The sequence below is a fragment of the Trichomonascus vanleenenianus genome (assembly GCF_965637985.1).
Source record: "Trichomonascus vanleenenianus strain CLIB 3782 genome assembly, contig: TRVA0_052S, whole genome shotgun sequence".
NCBI lineage: Eukaryota > Fungi > Ascomycota > Dipodascomycetes > Dipodascales > Trichomonascaceae > Blastobotrys > Blastobotrys vanleenenianus.
Genome location: NW_027481835.1, coordinates 40,477 through 65,574, shown reverse-complemented (window position 1 = coordinate 65,574; position 25,098 = coordinate 40,477). Strand labels below are relative to the sequence as shown.

General features: G+C 51.0%; 13 protein-coding genes across 13 annotated transcripts; 6 read left to right on the top strand and 7 right to left on the bottom strand.

The window, feature by feature from the left end:
* Positions 1–154: 154 nt before the first annotated feature.
* Positions 155–835, bottom strand: ATP23 (putative metalloprotease; the record flags this gene model as incomplete). Its single annotated transcript, XM_076687202.1, has 1 exon — positions 155–835. One exon carries the CDS (start codon positions 833–835, stop codon positions 155–157), a length of 681 nt encoding a protein of 226 aa, XP_076538575.1.
* A 71-nt stretch (positions 836–906) lies between these two features.
* TRVA0_052S00804 (uncharacterized protein) lies at positions 907–1,539 on the top strand (the record flags this gene model as incomplete). Its single annotated transcript, XM_076687201.1, has 1 exon — positions 907–1,539. One exon carries the CDS (start codon positions 907–909, stop codon positions 1,537–1,539), a length of 633 nt encoding a protein of 210 aa, XP_076538574.1.
* Positions 1,540–2,324: 785 nt separating this feature from the next.
* Positions 2,325–4,289, bottom strand: GUF1 (GTPase GUF1; the record flags this gene model as incomplete). Its single annotated transcript, XM_076687200.1, has 1 exon — positions 2,325–4,289. One exon carries the CDS (start codon positions 4,287–4,289, stop codon positions 2,325–2,327), a length of 1,965 nt encoding a protein of 654 aa, XP_076538573.1.
* A 177-nt stretch (positions 4,290–4,466) lies between these two features.
* On the top strand, positions 4,467–5,570 carry TRVA0_052S00760 (uncharacterized protein; the record flags this gene model as incomplete). The annotated part of the gene is made up of 1 exon (XM_076687199.1): positions 4,467–5,570. The coding sequence occupies one exon, from the start codon at positions 4,467–4,469 to the stop codon at positions 5,568–5,570; it is 1,104 nt and encodes a 367-aa protein (XP_076538572.1).
* Positions 5,571–5,822: 252 nt separating this feature from the next.
* SMD2 (mRNA splicing protein SMD2) lies at positions 5,823–6,207 on the bottom strand (the record flags this gene model as incomplete). The annotated part of the gene is made up of 2 exons (XM_076687198.1): positions 5,823–6,156; positions 6,203–6,207. 2 exons carry the CDS (start codon positions 6,205–6,207, stop codon positions 5,823–5,825), a joined length of 339 nt encoding a protein of 112 aa, XP_076538571.1.
* Positions 6,208–6,736: 529 nt separating this feature from the next.
* TRVA0_052S00716 (Stk19 family serine/threonine-protein kinase) lies at positions 6,737–7,801 on the bottom strand (the record flags this gene model as incomplete). Its single annotated transcript, XM_076687197.1, has 1 exon — positions 6,737–7,801. One exon carries the CDS (start codon positions 7,799–7,801, stop codon positions 6,737–6,739), a length of 1,065 nt encoding a protein of 354 aa, XP_076538570.1.
* A 752-nt stretch (positions 7,802–8,553) lies between these two features.
* On the top strand, positions 8,554–9,312 carry TRVA0_052S00694 (glucosamine-6-phosphate deaminase; the record flags this gene model as incomplete). The annotated part of the gene is made up of 1 exon (XM_076687196.1): positions 8,554–9,312. One exon carries the CDS (start codon positions 8,554–8,556, stop codon positions 9,310–9,312), a length of 759 nt encoding a protein of 252 aa, XP_076538569.1.
* A 1,669-nt stretch (positions 9,313–10,981) lies between these two features.
* PUT7 (Put7p) lies at positions 10,982–11,890 on the top strand (the record flags this gene model as incomplete). The annotated part of the gene is made up of 1 exon (XM_076687195.1): positions 10,982–11,890. One exon carries the CDS (start codon positions 10,982–10,984, stop codon positions 11,888–11,890), a length of 909 nt encoding a protein of 302 aa, XP_076538568.1.
* Positions 11,891–12,098: 208 nt separating this feature from the next.
* On the bottom strand, positions 12,099–12,941 carry ECI1 (dodecenoyl-CoA isomerase; the record flags this gene model as incomplete). Its single annotated transcript, XM_076687194.1, has 1 exon — positions 12,099–12,941. The coding sequence occupies one exon, from the start codon at positions 12,939–12,941 to the stop codon at positions 12,099–12,101; it is 843 nt and encodes a 280-aa protein (XP_076538567.1).
* A 2,100-nt stretch (positions 12,942–15,041) lies between these two features.
* Positions 15,042–18,370, top strand: HCM1 (Hcm1p; the record flags this gene model as incomplete). Its single annotated transcript, XM_076687193.1, has 2 exons — positions 15,042–15,491; positions 15,835–18,370. The coding sequence occupies exon 2, from the start codon at positions 16,094–16,096 to the stop codon at positions 18,368–18,370; it is 2,277 nt and encodes a 758-aa protein (XP_076538566.1). The 5' UTR covers positions 15,042–15,491; positions 15,835–16,093.
* A 966-nt stretch (positions 18,371–19,336) lies between these two features.
* On the bottom strand, positions 19,337–19,816 carry BUD31 (U2 snRNP complex subunit BUD31; the record flags this gene model as incomplete). The annotated part of the gene is made up of 1 exon (XM_076687192.1): positions 19,337–19,816. One exon carries the CDS (start codon positions 19,814–19,816, stop codon positions 19,337–19,339), a length of 480 nt encoding a protein of 159 aa, XP_076538565.1.
* Positions 19,817–21,113: 1,297 nt separating this feature from the next.
* Positions 21,114–23,003, top strand: TVS1 (Tvs1p; the record flags this gene model as incomplete). The annotated part of the gene is made up of 1 exon (XM_076687191.1): positions 21,114–23,003. One exon carries the CDS (start codon positions 21,114–21,116, stop codon positions 23,001–23,003), a length of 1,890 nt encoding a protein of 629 aa, XP_076538564.1.
* A 1,214-nt stretch (positions 23,004–24,217) lies between these two features.
* On the bottom strand, positions 24,218–24,934 carry KEI1 (Kei1p; the record flags this gene model as incomplete). The annotated part of the gene is made up of 1 exon (XM_076687190.1): positions 24,218–24,934. The coding sequence occupies one exon, from the start codon at positions 24,932–24,934 to the stop codon at positions 24,218–24,220; it is 717 nt and encodes a 238-aa protein (XP_076538563.1).
* Positions 24,935–25,098: the final 164 nt, after the last annotated feature.

Below are 25,098 nucleotides of genomic sequence, written 5' to 3'. Positions count from 1 at the left end.
TTCTCTATACGATGACAAAAAAAAAAGATTTCTCGAAAGGTTAGGTCGTTAAAATGCTATGTACACTAATGCTTCTAATTATGGCGCTCCGGAGCCAGCCAGCCACAAGAACATCTATTGCCGTAGTTGACGGCGACAAAAAAGAAAAAAAGGTCTATCGATAGATCTCGTCAAACGGACGGGTGTCGTTGTAGCAGGAATCAAACACCTCGTTTACGACCTTGGCAGCCATAACGTCGTCCTTGCAGTTAGGGTTGGCCAACACCGAAAGCGTAGCCCGCCGCTTAACGCACGCCTGATGGCCCTTGGCGAACTTGAAGATACCGTTTCGCACAATCTGGTTCATGGCCCGGCACTCGCCAGAAAGCGCAGACGCGCGGATCTCAGAGCAAGCGTGGTGTCGCAGGTCACTCCAGTCTACGTTGAACTTGCAGTGGTCATAAGCATGTACCATCTCGTGAGCCAGGGTGTCCTCGAACTTGAGCCGGTTCATGACGCGGTTCTGGCACAGCATGATGCCGAGCTCGGGGTTGAAGCCACCGGCCTTGAACTCATCGCAGTGGCCACACACGACAGTCTTCTCGTTGATGTTGCCTCCGACCTTGTGGATCTGCTCGCTCATGAACCGCACGATGGGGCTATACTGGAGCACCCACTTCTTGTTCTCCTCGCACCGGCGGCACTCGATCTCTCGCAGCCGCTTGGGAATGTCCTCCTCCATCTGCTTCTGCGCCTCCTCGGTCAGACCGATACCTGTCCGGTACGGAAGCATCCGCAGGAACCATTTGAACCCGTGGAGTGCTCTTTCGGCGTCCTCACCGCTGTTCTTGTCCATTGGTGATGGTGTGGTTGGTCGTGGGTATTTCGGGGGTTGGGATGTCGTCGGTTTGAAATTTTTCACCCGTCATGAACATCTGGATCGCCGCATCCGATAACAATCGAGCCAAGGTCGAGGAGTTCCTCGCCGCGGGACAGACTCCAAACGACAAGGATGAAAATGGATACACCTGCATGCATGCGGCCGCTTCGTGGGGCCACAAGGACCTGCTGAAGTTCCTCGCCGAGAAGGGCGGAGACATCAACGTCCGCGATGACGACGGCGATACACCGCTTCATGTCGTCGAGACTGCGGATATGGCCCGTTTCTTGGTTGAGGAGATGGGCGCAGACTTCAAGCTGAAGAACTCCGAGGACCAGACCGCACTGGAGAAGCTTGAGGAGGAGGAAGAGGACCCAGAACTTCTCGACTATCTTCGAGCTCTTGCGGGTATATCGGTGGACATGAAGCTGCAGGAGTCTGGCATCAACACGGACGAATTGTCTTTGCCTGAAGGTTCGAATCTCCGGGTCGGTTATGAGAACATGCCAGAGGAAAATGCCGAGCAACGAGCCCGAATCGAGGCTATTATGAACAGTGAAAACCCTGAGGAGGGTCTACGGGAGTACCTGCAAGAGATGGTGCGATCCCAGGCTTCCAACGGCGAGGGTAGTAGTAATTCCGCCGAGACTCCAGAGAAGAAGAAGACCCGGCAGGACTGAACTTTTATTCAATACTATATTTATATCATTTTTATGAGTTTTATACATTATCACAGTGTCCTCAATTATTAATCTAAATTATTCTGATGTCTCATTGCTATGCGTTTTAACATTGGAAAAACATTTAACAGTACGGTACATCATACCAATTGCCGCGATAGTTAATACCTCTTATACCAAGCCGAACTTTTGTAGAGCGATATTCCTGTAGCTGGCGAAATTCATCCGCTCAGCTTCTCGACACGCCAATAGACATGGGCTATTGCCCAGCCTCGGATAAAGCAGGTTTGTATGAAACTGCCGCAAAATTAGGTTAACAGAATATAAGTTTGGCATTTAGGCGAAGTCTCCCTTAGCCCACCTCAGCACATGAAAAATGGCAAGTTAACCACATTCCATTTGCAATTGAGGTATGATGGCGTCCCCATATAGACCAGACATAAATTAGGCCCTATTAGATATCTATTGCCTTTTCAAAGATTAGACACGTCGAGTCTTTCTAGCCTCTGCCACATAAGCAGCAGATAGTAAAAAATCTCTCAATGATCACCAAATTTCTTATTTTGTTTTGTCACAGTATTGGACCCCATTTGATCAATTGATTTGCAGTCTCTTCGCTTATATTTCAATTGGTCAAATCAACCCTACCTCCTTTTTTTCTTCTTTCAACGGACTGTTCAGATACTTACAACAGTACCCCAACTATTCAAGATAGTTCATATGGAATCGATATTAAGTCATCCCATCTATAGTGTACAGTATATACAAGTTCCATGTTAGTAATGCTAGTCATGTCTGGCGAGGAAGCTCTGATAAGCCTCCTGGGGGATCTGTACATTGCCAATAGACCGCATCTGTTTCTTTCCCTCCTTCTGCTTCTTCAGCAGCTTCTGACGACGGGAGATATCCGACGCATGCAGTTTGGCCAGCACGTCCTTTCGCTTCGCTTTGATGGTTTCTCTCGCCACGATCTTCGACCCATTGGCCCGCGCCTGAATGATTACCTCAAACAGCTGGAACCGCAGGTACTGCTTGAACCGCTTGACCCACTCTTTGCCCTTGGCATCGACCTGACTGATATGCATAACCTGGGCCAGTGCATCGATACCCTTGCCGTTGACCAACAGCTCTAGTTTAACGATCTTGGAGGGCATATACCCAGCGTCCTCGTAGTCGAGCGACGCATAGCCCCGTGTAGCACCCTTGAGCTTGCCAAAGAAGTCATCGACCAAATGGGCAAGCGGGATCTTGTACTTGGCCATGGCCTGGCCCGAAGTGAGGAACTGAATGTCGACCTGCTCGCCACGGTTGTTCTCGCACAGCTTGATGACGTTGCCCAGGTACTCCTGCGGCATTGTCATAATCGCCTCGACAATCGGTTCTTGCAGGTCGGCGACCTTGGAGTTGATGACATTGGGGTCGGGGAAATCGTCAGGGTTCGTGACAACCTCCTCGGAGCCGTCGCGCCACACGATCTTGTACGGCACTGTTGGGGCTGTGATGATAAGCGACTCGCCATGCTCCTTTTCCAGGCGCTCTCTGAAGACAGACGCATGGAGTGTGCCGAGGAATCCGAGTCGCCATCCCTGGCCGAGGGCGTTCGACGTTTCCTTCTGGAGAGTGACGCTTCGGTCGTTGAGAGTCAAGTGCTCAATTGACTCTTCGAGCGAGCTGAAGCTGGCGCCCTCAGCTGGAAAAGCTCCGACAAACACCATGGGCTTGACCTCCTCAAAGCCGGGCAGCGGCTCTACTTCCTGGCCGTGGCTCATGAAGGTGTCGCCAATGTGCGCGTCGCTTGACTTCTTCATACCCAGTACAACGTACCCGACCTGGCCCGCGGTCAGGTTCCGCGTGCTTAGCTTGTCTGGGTACATGATCCCCACGTCCTTGACCTCGTACCGCAACTTCGTGTGCGCTGACACGATGCGCTGACCTTTGGCAACTGACCCGTCTACAACATGCATCAGCAGGACAACGCCGAGATAGTTATCGTACCACGAATCGACCAGCAAAGCCTTCAATGGTGCATCTACTTTCCCCGTGGGGTGCGGTATCGACTCGACAATGCTGGGCAGGATAGTATCGACGTTGTACCCTGTCTTGGCCGAGATGGCAATGGCTTTGGAGGGATCCAGCTCGAAAGTGTTCTCGATCTGCTCCAGTGCTCGGGGGATGTCTGCATGCGGTAGGTCAATCTTGTTTATGACCGGGATCAGTTCGAGCCCGAGGCTGTAAGCGAGGTAAAAGTTGGCGACAGTCTGTGCCTGGACGCCCTGGCTGGCATCGACAAGCAGCAGCGCTCCACCGCACGAGGCATAGCTTCGGGAGACCTCCTGCCGAAAATCTACGTGGCCTGGAGTGTCCACAAGGTGCAGCAGGTAGTCCAGGCCGTCGCTATGCTTGTAGACCATTGTACAGGTCTGGGCCTTCACGGTGATGCCTCTCTCCCGCTCTACGTCCAGCCGATCGAGGACCTGCTTGTTGGAACCCTTTTCAATGACCCCCGTGAGTTCGAGCAGCCGATCGCTGAGCGTCGACTTGCCGTGATCCACGTGCGCTACGATTGAAAAGTTTCTATACCGTTCAATGGGGATCGCCCTGATCTGGTCCTGCAGGGCCTCCGAGGCCTGCTTCTGCTCGGTCACCCTGATCTGGGCATATCCTCGCCTCAGAGGCCCCCCTGGGACCCCAAGCCCTATTTTGGGGGGTCCGAGGAACCTTGCTATGCTCCTCCGCGCTATTATCAGCATCTGGTTCGGTTAGGCTGGTTAGCTCTGTGCAGGTTTTCTGCGTCGGCGGTCTCTCTTCCCTCCTGGCTGGCTGGCCGGCCCTGCTGCATCACCCCGAAAACCGCTTTTTTCACCCACCCCCACTGCAACCCCCCTAAAGACCAGCGGATTAGACCAACGAATTCGCACGAATTGACAATGAAATACCTGCTATCGGGCCTGGCGCTGCTATCCTCAGTCGTCCTTGCTGAGGACGCCAAGGAGAAGTCGTGGGCCGACAAGACCATCGTGGAGCGGGTCCAGGCGTACGACTGGACCAAGGAAGGCATCATTGTCGCGACCCTGCTCGCCTACGTAGCCTCCCACTACTGGGGTGTCGGCCAGAACAAGAAGACCGTGAACTCGTGGGTCAGCAAGCACCGCGATGTGCTCGACGCCCAGTTCGCCCAAGTAGGCACCAACGTTCCGGGCCAGGAGCTCGTCGTCGCCGACAGCCCAACGCTCTACACGACCTACGCCACAGGGCGGACCAATGTCAAGAGCATGGTTGCGCGCATGACGCTCAAGGGCCGGCAGAACATTGCGACGCTGCTGGTCGAGTACGGCCTGTCCATGTTCTATGGCGGGTTCGAGCCCAAGGACGAGATCAATGTGCTGCTGACGCCGCACGACGACGCCAAGATCGACAGCTTTGTGTTCGCCGTCGTTAACAAGAACGTCATGAACTCGGCGCGGGAGAAGAACTACTACCTTTCGCTCACGCGGACCACCGACTCGGAGAAGCTCCCACCGTACCTCACCTTCATGTCCGAGAACCACGAGATCACGGAGCACATGTTCACTCCTGAGCTGGCCGAGGCCGTGGCCGACTCCGAGCACGTCCTGCAGTGGATCGCCGTGACCGACCTGCCCTCTGACCGGCCGGTCAAGCTCGAGGACATGACCTCGCGGCCGCGCGTGCACATTGTGCTCAAGTTCCCGCGAAACGCCAAGGAGGAGGCCGCCTCGCAGCGTCTCGTCAACGCCGCCATTAACATGGTCGATGTCGCCGTCGCCAAGGGCCAATGGCGTCCAGAGGTGTCGCGCAAGATCAAGGCCGTGCGGGAGACTGAGTTGAAGAAGGTCCAGAAGGCCATTGACGACGAGAAGGCCGAAGAGGCGGCCCAGAAGAAGGCCGAGGCCAGGCGTGAGGAGAAGCGCCAGCTCGCCAAGCTGAGCCCGGCCGAGCTGCGAAAGAAGGAGCTCAAGGAGCGTGAGCGTGAGCAGAAAAAGAAGATGAAGGTCAAGCGAACCATGCGCTAAATGTGTACTTTTGTGTAATATATCAACGCGAACTTTTTTTGGACTTCGCCTTTCCTCCCTCGTATCAATGATCAATTAGTCGTAACATTAACATCAGCTCTTACAAAAATAACACTTTATAAAATACCGGTAATGGCGAAGGTCAGTTCCAAGATGAATTTTAAAAAAAAAGAATTTGGGGTAATACGAACATTTCGGGATTTGAACGCCCCCTCCCCTCGCATCAATTAGTCGTAACAATAACTTAATACATCAACTCTTGAGAACAAGAATAACGCTGTCTCCCCGGAGGAACATCTTGCTGATAAATCTATCTTTATTCACCGGCTGGCCCTTTTTTCCATTCGCCTTCCGCGGGGTCTCGGTCCACATCTCCTTGACGTTCTCCAGCACCATGTTAGAATGACGGTCAAAGGCCTTCACCCTCGCCAGCAGCTTCTTGTTGTTGCGGCACGAGATCAGCACCTGCGTGTGATTCTGAACCGCCTGTTGTAGCACCGACAGTGGACCGTGGGTGAACTCGTACTCCTCGCGTTCTTGCAGCTCTGCATCAGTCAGCTCGCTCTTGGGCTTCGCCGCCAAATCCCTATTGCTTGTTAGCCATGTACTATTATACCGTCGTGCGAACTTACGCCATGTTGAGTCTCGAGAGGTGGTGATAGAGTCGATCGATTGGGATATGAAAAATCGGACCGCCCAAACTGTGTGACCAGCAAAAAATATACCGGCATCCGGCTACTGGTAGACGTTTTAAACAATAATTAAAAGCCCGTTGCCTAGGTCGCAGAGAGAGATCAGGTAACTACATGGATTTCTGGTATAGTATAGAAAATTCAGAAGAGAGCAGAAGGTCGATATCTTTGGTACTGTAAATGATGGCTTAGGCAATAGGTACCCGGAACGGGTAGTTTAGATAACATGCACGTGTAGTTATGTTATGATTTTTTGATATTTATACTCAATTGGTTAGATTATTTGTATGTTAGTTGTTTAGTAATTTTCGTTACACCCGCTGTAGCTCGACAGTTGCTGTACGCGGTTGTGTCTAGGTACCGTAGCTTAGCTGGTTAGACATATCTACAGTAGTATTGTATCGAAGCATATCGTAAATCAGCTTACAGTAGCCAGTTCTAAGGGTATTCTATATAACAATAGTAATAATAGAACTATCTCTTACCGGTAACCTTCCAGCCGCGTCCAACAGGAGTATTGAACGGCTCACACCATCCCCCTCCGTAGCAGTCTGTCAGCACCCATTGGAGCCGAGCCCCCTTAAACTCCCTCCAGTACGACTTCTGCGACTCCCAGCGATCATTCAACTGCGACTCCAGTATCTCCTTCCACGCCATCTTGCTCAACCCCCGAGTCACCCACTTTCTGCTCGACGTCACGAGGCGCAGATAAACCCCAATATTGGGCACCGATATGTTCAGAGTATCGGACCCGGGTTGGAGAGTGAGGAACCCTGCGTTTAATACGACACTGCGGTTGGCCTCAAGCGACGGGAATGCTTCAAGGTCGTACGGCGATATCGAAACCGCCTCAGGCTGCTCTTTGAGGAGCGCCTTGAATTCCTGGTACGCCTGGTTCACCGCACCTGCAGTCCTAGACGCGTGCTCATCTAGGATATTATAGTAATCCTGAGCGCGGATTATCATTTCTCCGCCTTCTACTACGTTTACAAGGAGACGCCTGATCTTGTGTGCCCGGCACCTGCGTCTCATCTCTCGCTCTACATACGTCGAATCGTTGAGGAAAATAGCATGGAGGTGGGTGCCCATTACTAGTGGCGGTAGACCCTTGCGAAAGCTGTGCAGCTCGCACTTGAGATCGTAGCCGAGCCCTTTCTCCGGAATATCATCCCACATCGATTCTAATACTATGTCGATAGCTCGCAGCAGCCCTTCAGTAGGATCCAGCTCCCAGTCCAGATGAATAGGTCCCGGTACAACCTGCAGTTTCTCCTGCTTCTGCTTGCTTTTGTCTTCCCGAACTTTCTTCTGCTCCTCTGCGTGCTTTTTGCTTGCCTTGGTAGAGGGCAATATCTTCTCCGTCTCCAGCTTTTGCCGCCGAGCCCTGCGGAGGGGGTTGCTCGTCATGCGAGAGCTCTTTGCCGCAGTTAGACGAAGGTACGAAGGCATTTCCACTCTAGTATCAGTGTATTGTAAATGTTGAAGGACCTTCATGGTGAACTCGGCAATTTGGGAGTCACGAGCCGCATGCCGCCGCATGCCACCCTAAAGATATCTACCAACAACACTCCGGGTCAGCGGAGCCCCAATCGGGGTTTGGGGGACAGGCCTCGCCCCAATTACGCTACTACTAGTACAGGCGTTTCCGATGGCCAGCCCTCAAGCTTCCAAGTTTAATCCCAATTAATGAGGCAGACTATTAATATGGTACATCGTAGTCTCCCCATCACAACCCACGCAAAGCGCACGGTTGCAGCTATAATAGACTCATCTCCACAAACACGGCTCAGCGGAAAGCCAACCTTCTCCAGCAAGTTTGTGCTTGTAGTACTAGGTAGGCTCCCGGCAAACTCTCCGATTTTCAAGCAACTTCCGGCCATTTGGCCGGCATACGCCGGATCCCGCCATTGCCATCATCGTCTCTAGTACTGTCCACTATAACAAGAATCTCCAGAATTTACGAAAAAAAAGGCCCATAAAAACGTAGCATAAATTAAATGTAGAAGAGCTGAGGTCGATTGTCAGTGTTACATTTAGCTGTGGTACACTGGTAGTGCTATCCGCTGATGTGGTGGTGCGGCTGAATCCGACGCCGTCTTTTTGTCAATGTTACAGCGACATTGCTATACCACTGCGACTCTAAAGTCTCAATGCTACTCTCAGGCCCAGAGGATAACTGTCACCGGTCTCAGGTTGCCAGACCATCCATAAAACGCTCCTCTATCCCGCGTTTCCTCAAAAAAAATTTTATTCCTCGCGTAGTAACGGATAGATCAAATATAAACTAGAAGATGGTTCATTCCAAGGTGTTCAAGAACTCGACTGACGGCTGCAGCTATGTTGCCGAGCACATTATCAAGTCCATTAATGACTTTGCTCCAACCCCGGACCGGCCATTTGTGCTGGGTCTGCCGACGGGTTCTTCCCCAGAGCAGGTGTACGCCAACCTTGTCAGGGCGAACAAGGAGGGCCGCGTGACCTTCAAAAACGTGGTGACCTTTAATATGGACGAGTACGTTGGGCTTGACCCGAAGAACGAGCAGTCTTACCACTACTTCATGGAGAAGCACTTCTTCAGCCATGTTGACCTCCCACGGGAGAACATTAACATTCTCAATGGCCAGGCCGCTGATCCAGATAAGGAGTGCGCCGAGTACGAGGAGAAGATCAAGCGCATTGGCGGGATCCACTTGTTTATGGGCGGCATTGGGAACAATGGCCACATTGCATTCAACGAGGTCGGATCCACCATTGATAGCGTAACTCGGAAAATCGACCTGGACGAGTCGACAATCCAGGCCAACGCGCGGTTTTTCAGCTCGCCGGAGGAGGTCCCGCGGAGCGCCCTGTCGGTCGGCATTGCGACCGTGCTCGGCGCCAGGGAGGTTGTCATTCTAGCCTTTGGCAGCGCTAAGAGCACAGCCGTGCGAAACAGCTTGGAGGGCGAGATGGGCCCAGCGTGCCCGGGTTCGTACACTCAGACCCACACCCGATGCACTTTCGTGCTTGACGAGGCCGCTGCCTCGGGGCTCACTTCTGCCAAGCTCTAACCATTTATATATAGACCGTTTGATGTGTAATGACCTGATGAAAATTGATTATAGAATGCAAAGCTATTGCATTATAGATTTGATTGATTCCTTTTATGCCTCGTAGTGGCATAAACGGTGCAATTGTAGCATGCTTGTTATGAAAGGTACTATTGTTCAGATAGAGAATTTATCGCACGTTGCTTGTAAATGCTGTACAATAGGTGTAAATTCTCTATAATAAGCTGGGGATTTAGGTTGTTTCATTGGTATCAATTTGTTAGACTGGTCGTTCACACCCTCAATAAGCAATTTACTACGACTCTAGTACAACGATATCAGATAATGACTCACCAATAGGAGTTTAATAATATTTTTGTTCGGAGTTATTTGAATTACCCTAATACCGTAGGTATGAGCAATAGGAGTCTCTCTGAGTATTTGTCGGATTCCGTTGATAATATCATGGTTGTTAAATCATCCTCGTTATGATGAGAGATCTCATTCCAACGTTTTGCTAGATAAAAACAAATTTTGAGATTAGCAGTTATATAGTCTTTTTTAATTTAAATGAAATTACGTAAGTTATTCGGGTGTAAAATATGAGGAGTGTGCCGCTAATATTGCAGCCGCAGAGCCGAAGTTTGGCAAGTCCCTTGTCAATTGGCCAGGCTGATGCATTGGGGGATACTACTGAAAAAATCATCTACCACCACTTCTCCTACCGGTAAGTGATTAACTAATTTATCTGAAATATGTACTTGCCAGGTTTCTCTCTACCGCTTATGCATGTTTCATGAAATGTTACGTGGTGTCTACAAGAGCTACTGTTGACAGTACCAAATATCCAATAATATGTTCTCCTGGCATAATCGATACACAGGAGAATTGCATGCTAAGGTAGCTGCTTAGCCATACTTAGTATATTCTTATTTTGGCCACTCCAAAATATATTTCTCGGCAGATTTCACGAATTTTGTCACAATACGGACTGAGATGTACGCGTTGCCGCAGTAAAATTTGCCCCTGCGAACCTAGCACAGTGCTGCGGCATACTGTCCTGCCCAAAAAGTAAAATAACCTCAGTCACATTTTGGAGCTTTTTCACTTTGATATCGCTATTGTCTCCTTTACATTGTATAAATATTCCGTAGCGATCATTATTCGGATATTCGATTTTGTAGAGATTGCTTAATACCGCTACTGTTGGTAGTTCCCACCCTAAACCCTAACACAAAAAATTTTGCAAAGGACTAGAAGAACCACAGTTGGCTTACAATACTGTAGCTATGAATAACTAATTTTGAATTATTCAAAAGCGAACAGCTTATCCGTCTCTAAGTTTGGTGAACATCGAACATCTTATCATAATTGTACTTGGCAAGCTAGATCGGTTCTGAGGTATCAGGCCAAGCGAGCATTAGTACCGCACAGTAATCAGTTATCCATCGAAAGTATTTAATACTTAGCATAAATGTATAGCAAAAAAAAATAATTCAGCAGTGCCTGCTGGAAACCTCCGTGAGCGTCCCCGCATGCTGGGGGTGTGCACGCCTAAGTCCTGATGAACTAACAAGTCATAATGTACCCAATGTTAGATATCGCGCGCGGCTATTCTTGCCCGCCGTAAAAAGCCACTGCTCAGCCAACGACCGATGGGAGTTGCACCGTTTTCCCCACTGAAATCCGTATGTTGAGAGCCCGTTTTGCAACGAGGTCGCTAGCGAGCAAACGATGGTTTTCGAGCACGAGGCCGTGGCTCAATGACAAAGAGGCGCCTGCCGAGGAAAAGGCCGAGCCTCCAGCGGTCATCAATGAGCCCGTGCAAGGACAGCCAGAGCCAGAGACGCCGGAGACAAAAGAGTTCAAATTGGCCAAGGAGAACATGGAACGGTACTTCCACTACTTCGACACGCAGAAGATATACTCCGGATTCAAGTACTCCGGGTTTACCGATGGCCAGGCAGACGTCCTGATGTTGACGATCCGTGATATGCTGTCGCGCAAGCTGGCCAAGTGCAAGGAAGAGCACCCGCAGCAGTCTCAGGCCGAGAACGACGCCTATCTCTTTGATGCCGCATGCTCTGAGATCAGGAATGAGATCCAGACGAGCAGGCAAGCCCAGAACGAGGAGTACCGGTCGTACCTGGCGCGCATCCAGAGGGATTACGAGATCTTACACCAGGAGATGAACGAGATGATTAGCACTATGAAGTCCGAGATCGAGATGGAGATCAACGAGCGCAAGAATACGACGCGGGCCGAGGAGAGCATCGTCGATCTCAAGATCCAGGAGCTCAACAATAAGATCACAATTGACATTATATCGGACATCAAGTCGAAGATCGAGGCACTGCGGTGGCAGACCACGCGCCGCGGGCTGATAGCGGTGCTGCTAGTCATGAGCGGTATTCTCTTGGGCACATCGGCCGTCCGCAAGGAGGAGAAGTCCGTCAAGAAGCGCGAACCGGCAGCTACGGGTGAGGAGTTCCAGGTGCCAGTGCTCACGGTGTCCGAGATGGACGATTCTATAGAGGACCGCCCTGTCGAGTCGCTAAACGGACTACAGAACACCAGTTCTGCTATAGCCCGACCATGACCTACCACCGCCTTTCGCGAAGCTGAGCTACATGGATTTGGGGGACTGGTCCCCCAATACTCTGACAGTAAAGCCACGGCAAGCCCGACTATAACGTGCAACAGCCTACAATGCGGAAGGGAATAGTGCTGGGTATTATTGCCTTGAATGAAGTACGGAGAAAAGAATAGATAGAGCTCGGTTTATTCAAAAAAGAGAAATAAGCATTCTACATCTTATGCTTGAGCTGCTTGGTAGCAATAAGACCAAATCGCCTCTGGGGCTCGCCGCCAGTGAAGCATTCGACGCCGCCAAGCACCTCGTTGTAGTTGGCGGTAGTCATATTCTTCTCGAACTGCGATCGGATGAGCTTCTTGATTCCCGTCAGCGACGGCCCATGCAGGTGGTAGAGCGAGTCCTCGATGATATTCTGCACATGCGCATTGAACTCCTCCGTCGAGGCGAACTTTGAGACCGGGTACAGCTCGTTGATGAAACCCCGGGCCTGGAGCTCCTTGGCTCGGATTGGTCGGGCCATGAGGAGCGCCTCGTTGGCCTTGGTCCAGCCGAGCCGCTGCGTCAGGGTGTATGAGGCGGCGCCCTCGGCAACGAGACCCAGGTTGGCGAATGGAGTCAGCAAATAAGTCGAGTCGAGGGCGTAGATGAAGTCGGCGATCGCCACGAGGGCGGCTGACAGCCCAATTACGGGGCCATTAAGCGCGACAACGAGCACCTTTGGGTGGTTGAGGAAAGTCTCTGTCAGCGAGAAGTTTCGGGCGCCAAAGTATGCGTCGTAGAACCGCTTGGCGGCGTAGTAGGAGTCCTCCTCACTAGCATTCTCTGGCAGCTCCGGGTAGGAGTCCTTACCCTTCTTGACGTTGGCGCCGGCGGAGAAGAACTTGCCGGTCGACTGGATGAGGGTCGCGACGGTGTCTTTCTCCTTGGCCGCCTGCTGGACATATCGGTTCAGCAGAGCGTATCCCTCCTGATCCAAAGCGTTGTAAACCGTTGGCAGGTTAATGGTGATGATGGCGGTCTTCTTCTTGACCTCGTAGATAATCTTTTCCGACATTTTATATTTCAGCTACCGATGAAGATGTCTCGTCAAGGGCTCTCTATCTATATATATATATATATATGTTATCCTCGCGAATGCTGAACGGTATCGGCTGTCCCCTAATCACCGGTAGTACAATTAGGTGATCATTTAATGTGGGGTCCATGCGATGTTGGCGTTCCGTCTTACCGAGGTCCGCGGGACATTCACCGGGTTGAGGAAACACCGCATGCCTGCGCACGCAGTACGGTTGAAAATGACACTCTGCCGAGGAGGAAGTGCGTGTAGTGGAGAAGCGACCGCCTCACAAGCCGCACGCGGCGCACGTTGTGTGCAGCTTGGGGGCCAGTCCCCCTCCAAATCCTTCCCCCCCCCTTCGGGACTCCGCTACGCGGAGTATGCGCGCTCCCTCTCCACCAGGCTTACGCAGCCTCGGGCAGTTTGTATGAAGCAGCGAGGTATTACAATCACTGCCCAGCATTTACCAAGCCGATGTACCAAGGGGGAGATACGATCTGACAGGTGTGTACCTGCCCTCTCCTACAGTGTACACAGTGTCTGTCCTCTTCCACACACCCTTCTGCGACGAAACTCGTGAACCACGTACTGCCGTATAGCAGCTATGCAGTTTTTCCAGGTAGGACTTTGCAGAGGACAGAAGATGGAACCAATAGCACAGAGTGTAAAAAAATTTTACTAATGTATATATGTTGGTTAGAGTCATGGAGTTAGTGGACCATCAACTGATGTTAACAAGAAAATTTCCCGGCAGCAGTCGGCAACCCTAAGTATGGCGGTAGTGTACACCACAAGCCTAAGGAGTGTCTTTGATATTCTTACTAGGATAAATATATCGCGGCATAGGGGTATTTGTACATTGTAATTTTTTTTTCATAGAAGCGTCCTTTCGTCATAGGGGAGACCTGTGTGTCACACATGTCTTCAAGCCCGACATTGAAATATCACCCAATTGCTTGCGCGTGGCTCGAAAAGTGCTATACAGTGTACCTCACCTCACGAAACCCAAAAAAAAAAAGGGTTCCTGTGACCGTTTTTAATATTATGCATTGCAGCTGCAAAATGAGGACCTCTCGTGAGCGAACAGGGTCTGCCAGAAAAAAAAATTTGCACTTCACAACCTGCATTGGACGCTACCTATAGCCAGTGGGAATCGTCTCCATAGCCACACAAAGAGAATGATGACAGAGGCACATTGTGGCTACTGAGATATGCAGAAGGTAGATCTTATACAGTACACTGGTAGGAGGGCCGAACGGGTAACTGACATACCGTATGACTGTGGCGCGCCCGGGTGAGACGCGTTTGTTTACGCGTTTCCGACTTAGGGCCGGCTGCCTCAAAACGTGTACCGCCATGTGTCACCCAAAATAGGCTTTGCCGTATCCTCAAGATCGATCGTCTCCTCTGTTTTTCCATTATTGCAAAGCATAAATGGGCGTCGAACAAGTGACTAGTTTCTCCATTGCTCTCGCGACGAGTTTCAGGTGTATGCGGTATACATTTTTTGGGGGCTATTGTTGGAAGGCGATCTGAGACACCTGCTCCAGAAATGACATGGGCGCATGTACTTGGTCCTTCCGAAAGAGAGGAAGGAGGGGCCCAAGCTCTCACATTCCGCAGATGCCTTGGCCTACCGTCACAAGCTCCGAGTGGGTCAAGTTCATTGTGTACAACCGCCATGTCCCTTGTCGAGGATGGGCGACCGGGATGGGAAGCCGGCACATGTGTGTTTACCCCCAAGGGCCCGAAGACCACCCCTAGTACGCTTCAGTGCGAAGAAGACCATAGGCGTACCGATGGTTGAGTCGCACGGCGGTGCCGCGTAATATTGTTACTGCGTGTCTCTACTACCAAAACCTAAACGGAACAACGCTGGGCCCTGCGAGTAGGCACTGGCTGCAGCAGGTACACGCTCACGCAAAAAAGGTGTGTGTGTGTGTGTGTGTGTGTGTGTGTGTGTGTGTGTGTGTCTCCAGTGTGTGGCTCACCTTCCCCGAAAAAGCAAGCGAAACGAAAATTTTTGGGCCAACGCCTTTCGGTCCTTCCTTCTTTGCTGGCCATCCATTCTTGAGCTTCTGTATTTCGTATAAGCGCGGAGGAGAGGATCAGGCAGGCGAAGTCGCGGTAACGTTGACCCAGAAAAAGGAACTCGCAGGCTATTTAAAACGCTACCCGTTCGCTATTCTGGGGAGACGGTATAAAGCTGGCCGGGACCACGTTTTTTCTTTTGCCGTACGAATTATATATCTACCTTCTATTTTGGTCGAATTTACAATATATCTTGAGTATCTTGGTCGAATACTGGTTATCTCGACTGGCTATAGGTTTCTGGGTTTTGTATAACTGGACGACTGTATTCCAGAAGATTACGGCTTTGAGCGGAGTACATCGATCGTGCTCACAAACCCTGCCTGACAAAGTTTTTGATAAGTACCCCAATACACAATCCTCATAATCTCGGGTGCAGCTGGTAAAGGCCTGTGTGGAAAACCCGAGCCTAACACAACCCTCGCGTCATTTGTATGCTGATCGGCGCATTAATTGGTATGTATCCTTTTCCCTCTCCCCTGGCCCCATTCTCCGGTACGCCCTAGTTGGATCGCAGCGTTGCATTGCATCGTCTACTGTACTGTATATGTATCCTTTGTAGTTGTAGCTGAGGCTCACGAGGAATGCGCATTCCGTTGGCACTTGCACGGCCTTTGGATGAGTTTTCGGTGCGGATGAAAGCGATTTTGCTGCTGCATGGACGCACCTCGTGAGGCACATCGTCAACCAGATGATATATTACCTATCGTGTAGGACCATTGGGGCGGGAACTTTTCGGGGCGGTGAGACGCCTACTCCAGATTCCGTGTGTGCTAACTTGTCAATTTACTATCCACAGGTCCACCAAGCAGACAACTTCGTCCGATCTTAAATACCTAACAGACTTGTCTCGATATATATATCTTTATTATATCTGTGCAGACGAAGTGGATATTTGAATTTTTGGTTTTGTGTGCGGGTAGCGAGCCGGTGAATAATATTTTAGCACTCTTCACCCCGACTCATCCATCCATATCCGCCGTATCCACCGTATCCACTGTTTATTGGTGAGGAGAACTATCGTCCCGTTAGCTTCAAATCGGGCTAGTTGAGCAGAAATGGACTCGACTACTTCGTCCAACATCTACCGATCGCTGACGTCGGTGCACCTTCCACCGCCGCCCTCGTCGTCCAAGGGGCCAAACTCGCCAATTGACTCCCCTCACGACGGCAAGTATGCGACACCCAACCTGTTTTCAGCAAAATACAAGTCGCCCAAGCTCGGGGCCAGTGCCCTCATCGATATTTCAAATATATCAAATGCAGCATTGAACACTCCGCCTCCCTCCCAGGTGCGAGCCAGCCACAATCCGACACTCAATAGCATAAACGGCTCGGCCAGCGGGCACCAGCGGTCCTTGTCGGTGGGCGGCGAGGTGGCCAGCATGAGACGGAGAAGCGAGATGCCGCTGCTCGGTACTAACCCTAAGTTTAAGTTCGTCGGTGCCGCGGTTCCAGAGGCAGATGCGACAACACAGAGCAGCAGCGGCCGCTTCTACGCTCCTCCACATCAAACACCGACAATGGGCGGTGGCCGCACGAGAAATGATGATAAGGAGAACTACCTCCTCTCACCCGGTGGCTCCTCGCCTCTTCTCCAGCGGAAGCAGATTGGACAGTCGTCTACGGGACCAAACGCCGCCATTGGGGCGCCAATGTCACTAGAGCAGCAACAGCAGGCGTTCCAAATGATGCCTATAACCGACGACGGCCAGAAGCCGCCGTATTCGTATGCCGCGCTTATTGGCATGGCCATTTTGCGCTCGCCACAGCGTAAGCTGACGCTCTCGCAGATATACCAGTGGATCAACGATTCGTTTGAGTACTACCGCAATTGCAAGTCCGGGTGGCAGAACTCGATCCGGCACAATTTATCGCTGAACAAGGCATTCAAGAAGCAGGAGCGTCCGAAAAACGACCCAGGCAAGGGCAACTACTGGGTTGTCGAGGAAGGTTATGAACAGCAGTTTTTCAACGCCAAGTCGGTGCGACGGCACTCTTCTGTGGGCATTTCTGCACCTCGTAAGCGGAATAACAGCACCAAGCAGCCGTCGTTGTCGTCAACTGCTCAATCACACGACGTGAAACCCGCGCTGCAACACCATAAACATCTTAGCTTTGATTCGACTCTCGCAATGCAACAGTTGCAGAACCAGGCTCATCACCATCCGCGAATGCTTCTCAACGAATTCTACACGTACTCTTCGGACTTTGCCTTTAACTCTATACCGCCTCAATTGCACAATGTTATCGAAGGCCATACCTACATGCAGCGAACATTCAGCGCCAACTCCACTGATGATGATTTTAACACGACGACGACTAACAACTCTATTGACGACGATGACGAAACCGAATATATCCCACCTTCCACCGCTAATGCTAATAACGACATTACTGTTCTTCCTTCTTCTTCTTCTTCTTCTTCTTCCGGCGGCGCCACCGCTTCCGCATCGAATATTCTTGTCCAGCCACAGTTCATTGAAAAGACGACGCCGCTCAAGCGATGCAATACAGCCATTGGATTACAGCACTTTGACGAATCGCCCCAGCGAAAGCGCCCGGCAGAGGCGTCTGCTGGAGGCAGCCCCGAGAAGCGACTGCCCAAGAAGCCGCGGCAGTCTCTGGCGCTGGACAAGTCAATCCCCGTCCTCAGTGCGCCGCAGTCTTCGTGGTATCCGTACTCTATGAATGGCGGCAGCGCCACTGGCCTCGAGTATAAGCCTTTGGCTCTGCCTCAGCAGCTTCAGCAGCGGTTCAACTCGAACCAGCAGCCTCAGCAACCGATTCTCGAGTCGCCAAGCAAGAGCTTCATCAGTGGCAACCTCATTCTCGGGCCTAACAAACCAACTCTGCTGCCGCCGACCGTCGCAGTTTTTAGCGACAAGATTGAGTCCCCCAACACGTCGATTCGCAACCACCGGGCCATGATTCGGGGCATGATGGAGTACGAGGATATCTTCGCGTCTCCTTCAAGCACGAAGTCCCTTGGTGCTACCTTAACTCTCGACGACGAGGACGACGATGACGTGTCGCGCGCTATCTTTGGTTCTCCGCACAAGCGAGAGGCACGTCGAAGGCAGTACTATGAGCAGTCGGGGGTCTCTGGGCTTGACGGGCTTGAAAGCACTGCCTCGGATGTGTTTGGCGTGGACTTGTACCGTCTGTGCCGGCGGGAGATCGAGCGAGGCGATCCAATTGATGACAAGAGAAAGAGGAGGAGCGTTGACGACGGCGATGGTTCCGACGCCGAATTAATCATGAAATTTGATTCGCCGATTAAGAACCAACAGAGTTTCTCGCCTCCTAAGATGATTCGTAAGAGAACTGCTTAATGTATTATATTACCACTATTTATGCTACTTTGTCTTCAGACGATTGGATCTAGTGTATGTTGCTGCATCCAAATCTTGTAACTTTCAAATGATATAGAGGAGCATTGACGACATTTCAATCTGAATTAATAGTGAAATTTGGCTTTTCGATTAGAACTAGATCTCCAGATTCGTAAGAAGACCGCTTATTGGTACTATTTTGTTATGTTTTCATTACATAGGGTATTTTTGTATTCTACTGATTAAATCTAAGTTGCTGCAAGTAGCTGAATTGTGTAACTGCCAATTGAGGTAAAACTGTAAAAACATTGGTGTCATCCGACGCCAGATACACCGATTTACCGCATTTCAATCATTTCGTATGCAATAAATAATATTCTATGATAAAACTTTTGGCGAGACCAAAAGACTCCACCTCAAATACTCTGTTTTTCGGCAGTTATTTACTGGTATTTATTTATTTTATATCAATCATGAAACTTTGGCTCAAAGAACCTGCAGATTAGCAAGATGAATTGAACAATGCTAAATGATATTGGAATTAGGCCCTTTAGGTAGTACATATGTTATACTTCTATTCAATCAATTAGATCTAGGTTTGGTACTTCAATGTCTGAAGGCTGATTAGAGTTCAATGGCCTGTTTTCTCGAACTGGCCATAAAATCCCACAAACAAGCACTACCCGAAGTTATCAACCATGGCTAGCAACCTTGCAAAAATCGAGCCGGTGCACACAAAACCAGAGTGCACAATTGTAGAGATCGATCCCGAAACAGACCCAACGGTACCCAATGACGAATCACCACCCCGCTATCGGAAGCGATGGGCACTCCAGCAATACCGCCACGGATGGGAGTACTCCTTCTCCAAGACGTGGACGATCATCCTCGCAACACTCGCGGTACTCTTCCTGGCCAGCATGATATACATGTTCGTGGTCATGGCCGCCAATTTGTAACTGTATTTTAGTCAGTCGACGCGCACCCTCTGCATCCACATGCGACGCAGCCCGACACCTTGTGGCCCGACTTAGCGAGCTGGGCCCGTGGAACGCGGCAAATGCACGTAGTTCTGTCCACGTACTTGTCTTTACTGCCGTCCTCCTGCTGCGTGTTGCGGGCCTGGATGCACAGGAGGCAGCACAAGTTTTCGTAGCCCTGTTTCTTCCACTTGGCGATGAGGTTGGCATCGGCGTGGCGGTTCTTGAGCAGCCATTGATAGAGATCCCCTGAGATTGCCTTTTTCTTGTAGTACAGATCGTAGACGTAGCGCGACTTTTGGTGGTGGATGCGGAAGATCTCGTGGAGCGACTCACTGGTCTTCTTAGTGGCGTCAGATGCGGCCTCGGCGTCGCGCAAGCGGTTGTCGAACTCGATGAGGGTCGGTTGGACCTCGGAGTATCCTTCAGGAGGCCGTTTCGACCGTGTAGTCTTTACCTTAGGCATGTTACACGTAGAACGTTTGAACTCGTGTTCGCGATATGCTGTGCGTGAAAAATTACGTTGCAAGCCGCGATGCGAATCTAACCGGAGAATACCAATTAAGTTAACTAAATATCAATTATGCTACGTGCGCGGCGACCCTAACTGGACATTAACTATTAAGATAATTTATATGCGTGTTACGCAGCGGGCCCGCGTGCTTCCGGTCGGTACCTATTAGGTCTGACATGCAACGGTATACCCGTATAACCCGAGAAGTACGGCAGGCCGTACGCAGAGTGGAGCCACAAAGGGGTTTGGGGGCTGGCCCCCCAAAGAGCAATGGCATGATTTCTTCGCAACGCTGGACCGGCGTGTGGTGGAGTTCATAAGGCCGACCATTAGCTCGGATTGGACTACAATAGCTCGGCGCGTCGGCCTGTGCAGAAGCCCATGGCATTCGACAGGGGATGTCCTGCATCGGAGATCGACTTCGGGCATGAGAGATTTTGCTCAATTGTCGGAATGGCCGGATGGTGAGGCGCCGCTGACTCACTACACACGCATGGACTATAATTAATTTTAATTTCGCTTGGCCAAGCGAGCTTGTTACCGGAGCCCTGGCGACTATCCCACGGATGTCCACGGATATTCGTGGAAGAGTGTTTGACTGGACGAGAACCAAGGGAAAGGGAGAGAAAGAGCATGTCCTTGGGGGACTCTCGTATAGCGCATCTATGTTTTTTTCGTCACGCATCGACGTGCGTATTTTTTTTCTTCAAATCCGGACCTGCGTCTTGGGTTTCGTGCAGGTGAGAAACGAGCGTCTGCAAATCGGAAGTCGGAACTGTCACTTACGCCGATGCCTCACGGTCGAATCCCGCGCAAGCAGCTTAATAATTGTACGTCCCGTCTGGCGACGATTGGCGGGTCCTCACCTGACGAACAAAGGTGGGTTCCGACAGTTCCGTCAAAAACCCCGGTTTGTTGCACGACAATTGGTCCGCAACCAATGAGGCATGAGGTGATTCATGTGTTATATAACTCGTCTGATCCGTTTTTTTCTTCTCTTTCCTTTCTTCTTCTTGCTCTCTGTAGTGTGTCTGTTACCCGAGCGAGAGGTAGTCTTTGACCCCATTGACAGGGCCTGATAGAAAGCTAGTGTGTGACGGATTGGGATACTGCCCAACCACTCTCTATAGTGTGCTTATCGTTTTGTTTCAACATTTATTTTGCGAATACTCAGTAGTATTTATTTGCCGTTCTCTCCCCCACCCCTTCGGCCAACTTGTAAAGGCGACCTTTGTGAATTGAAGTCGCCATGAGAATAAAAACTACCCTGCTGCCCTTGGCTGTCCTCGTAGCGGCAATTGAAGCCCATGTAGATGAGGAGGTCAGCCATCACATGGAGCACATAGCTCCACCAACCCCTACCTCTGCTGTATCCTCTGCTGTATCGTCAGTGGCGATGTCGATGCCAATGGCCTCAATGACGCCGGATCCGCGGCCGATGAACGGGCACCACCACCATGGTATGGCCATTCTGGATGATCCTAACCTGGAGCCGCAGCAGAGGCAGTACTGGCTCAATTACAATACGACGACCTTCTTGTCGGCGGAGGCGCCCAACAAGTTCTTCCTCAAGTCCCATATCGCCCTGACCGTAATTGCATGGGTATTTATCTTCCCTTGCGCCCTTGTTCTGTCCATCGAGCGTTCACCGCTCCACCTCCTCGTCCAGACGCTCCAGAGTGCTGTGGCTGTGGCCGCCCTCTTCTGCCTCGCTGTCTATGGCTCGACTGCGCCAGGCGACCTGTATCCGAACAACTCGTACTCTAAGGCCTCTGTGGCGATGTTCTTCATTGTCATGGCCCACTGGACTGCCACAGTCATTCGCGCCTGCACCAACTGGGCCATGGCCGCTTCCAAGCCCATGGACGGCTCGAGCTACGTTCTCACAAGCTCCTCGCCAAGCGACCCTGCAGTCCGGGCCTCGCGTCCGTCGCAGGACTCGGGCCACGGCGTGTCGCCGTCCTCGGGCACGCCGTCGTTCCATTACGCATCGCGAGACGACGTGGTCATGGACGACGAGGTAGACGAGCTCGAAAAACAGTTTGAAGACTCTGAGGACGACTTTGACGCCGAGTCAAGCACGTTCCGCAAGCCGTTTGAATCGCGCATGCAGGACCGACTCATCTCACGGGTGATGCAGAAACATGGTTGGATGCGGCTGACCGTCTCCAAACTCGGGTTCGCCGCCGACGTTGTGTTCACCCTGCTCAACCGGCCTCTGTTTATCCTCGCATTCTTCTACGTGCTCCTGGGCGTCGCAACCCTGTTTCGGCTGGGCATGGCGAACCGTGTGTTCAGCCTGCTCGCCCACTTCATCAAGGGAGGCATTTTCTTCCTGTACGGAGTGGTCACGCTGATCCGGTACTTTGGCGCGTTTAAGGACCACGGTATGGCCTGGAACGTGCGACCATCACTCTCCCACAAGAAGCACAACAGCCGACGCACCAAATACGCCGACGAGTACGAGGGTTTGCCGCCAAATCCTCTGTACAAGGCGCTCTCGTGGATCGGCCGTAAAATGCCTTCCATGGAGTTTGTGGAGTGCAGCTTGATCTTCACGTATGGATCGTCCAATATATTTTTGGAGCACCTGGCGAACGCCGGCGGCGCGTGGAGTCACATGGACCTGCAGCACGCCTCCATCGCGTTTATGTACATTGGCGGCGGCCTCGCGGGGCTTATCATCGAGTCCTACCGGTCGCGCAAGACGGTCTCCGCTGAGGACCCAAACGGGCGAAACGCCATTTCGTTCAACCCGTTCCCGGCCTTCATTGTGTTCTGGACTGGCGCGCTCATGTCCAAGCACGAGCAGGCGCTCAAGCTCTCGTCGGAGATCCACACGCAGTGGGGCGTTCTCCTCAGCGTCGGTGCTCTCGTGCGACTCCTAACTTACGTCATTCTTTACCTTGGCGCGCCAAAGAGCACCGAGCCCAGCAGGCCATTCACGGAGCTCATTGTGGCATTCTGCCTCATTTGCGGCGGCATGGTGTTCATGCAGTCCAACGCCGAGACTGTCGAGGCCATGATCTATCGCGGCCTCGACTCGATGTTCACGTTGAATGTGAATGTTGGCGTGTCGGCTCTGATCATGTCCTGGATCATGTGTGTCATGGTCGTGCGGCGATGGGCAAGTCGATAAAAATACTACTACCCTTGGCCTTTGACAACGAAGTTATGAACACACGATAAATTACTAATACATTAATGCTATACAGAACCGACCATTCCTCATTCGATACTTTGCTAAATAGCTCGGATAATGATTTAATAATATGAAACTAATTTGAACCATTCTTTCGGTTATTGGTGGCGAGCCCTCTAAAGCCTTCCAAAGGGGTAGTGACATCTCGAAGTCGATCGAGATCTCGCATAATGTCTTTAAATGATATAAGACCCGACATTGACAGACTCGACCATTAGATTACTGCGGTCCACTACAAAACAGTACAATCTATTGAGAGGCCCAACGGTTAGACTAGTGGGGCCTAGTACAAAAGAGTAAAGTCTAATAAATACCGAGTCAAGCTGGAAGAAACTCAAAATGGTCTAATCTTCCTTGAGCTAATAATTGAATGATTTAGATCTAAATTGGGTCGTTGCCAACCTGTTACGTTCTAAAGCTTAAAAAAATAGCAAGATGAGCAACGGGTTAGAGCTTATTATACCGTAATCTTAATATCGTTCCGCTAAGGAATAAGTACACATTACCGTAAGACCATTCTTTAAATCTACTTTGGGACGACGAACATCCATTGGAAGTTTGCATGCGTGCTAACTACGCCGGTACTTCTACTTCGGGCAGTTCAACATTTACATCTCATAAAAGTGGTAATTAGCAATGTCCTCTAAGTAATCGCTTGCCACATTCCAGCACGGCTTGAGTCTGCCAATCATTGAGTGTCGTGACACCCACAGCTTGGTAACCCATAAACAGCAAAACATTGTCATGCAATAGTCCTAAGGCAGATGAAGCTACCGTTACGCCTTTACGAAAGTTTATAGAATTCACACACAGCTCCATCAATAGGGAGCCTAATTACAGTGTACTTCAGAAGAGCCCTGGTTCGACCTATTGAAAAATTCAAACACGTGCCGATACAACGCTAGTAAAATTAGCCCTTGATTCATCCGAGTAATTGACTGCGTGATTCCTCCTTAATACTGTAACAGCAATTGACTACGTTGTATAAAGATCGCCACAGGTAGTAAGAACATTGTACTATGATCGCTTGAGGTAATCGTATTATCGTGACACATAGATAGGAATATTAAGACTAGTACAAAGGTGGGAGCGGCTCTTATGGAGGACCAGCCCCTCGACGCGGGTTAGAGAAAATAAATACAAGTTGGAGCCTAGCTTCTATCATTGCTGAGCATGGCGTCCTCCTCTTCCTCCTTTTCGCTGAGACTCAGAGAGCTCGAAGCCGAAGGGGTCCGGCTCGGGAAAGCCTTGGCGGCGTCTCGCGTCCTGTACCCGTTCCAAAAGGACTCTGCAACAGAGAGCGCGTAGTACTGCACAGCGGCGCGTAGCGAGCCCTTGGGCACGCCGTTATGCGGGCGCAGGTTCTGCTGTCGAACCAGCTGTCTCGCGTAAGATAAAATGACCACAGTAAAGTAGAGCCGCACAATCAACAGCGCCACAGTGATAACGATGGTCACGGCCGTCTCCTGGGCGAGCGAAGCCGACTGGCTGACGGCGGTATCATCAGCCCGCCGCATGACCTGGGTGTCGTTGGCCACAGCGGTGCCGTTGTTTGTCACGACGCCCCCCGCTGCTGCCATCTCCTTGGCCTTTGTGCTGAACCAATGCACAATGAAGTAAATGCTGAATGAGAGCGACGACACCAGCGTATCAATCGCGTAGATGTATGCAAAGACCACCATGCGCAGAGCGTTCCGCTGCGAGATGGTGAGAAAGACATGTGCGTACACTGGAAGGAGCACCAGCGACAAGATGTTCAGCACCCATTCCATAGGATCCAGGGGGTGTCCCGTGAATATCGACAGGATCCCGTAGAACCCGCTCGCCTTATTCAGCACGCCGATGGCCGTGATGATTTCTGCGCCCATGTACAGCGGAAAAAAGAACAGGAACGCCCTCGGAAAGATCGACAATCTTTTCATGTTGCTTAATTTATGTGTCTTCTGGTATTTTATCTCTTTTTTTTGGGCGACTAAACGAACCGTTCGGGTTACGCAGAAAGTGGCCTGGTAAGAGTCCTTTTCAGTGTTTC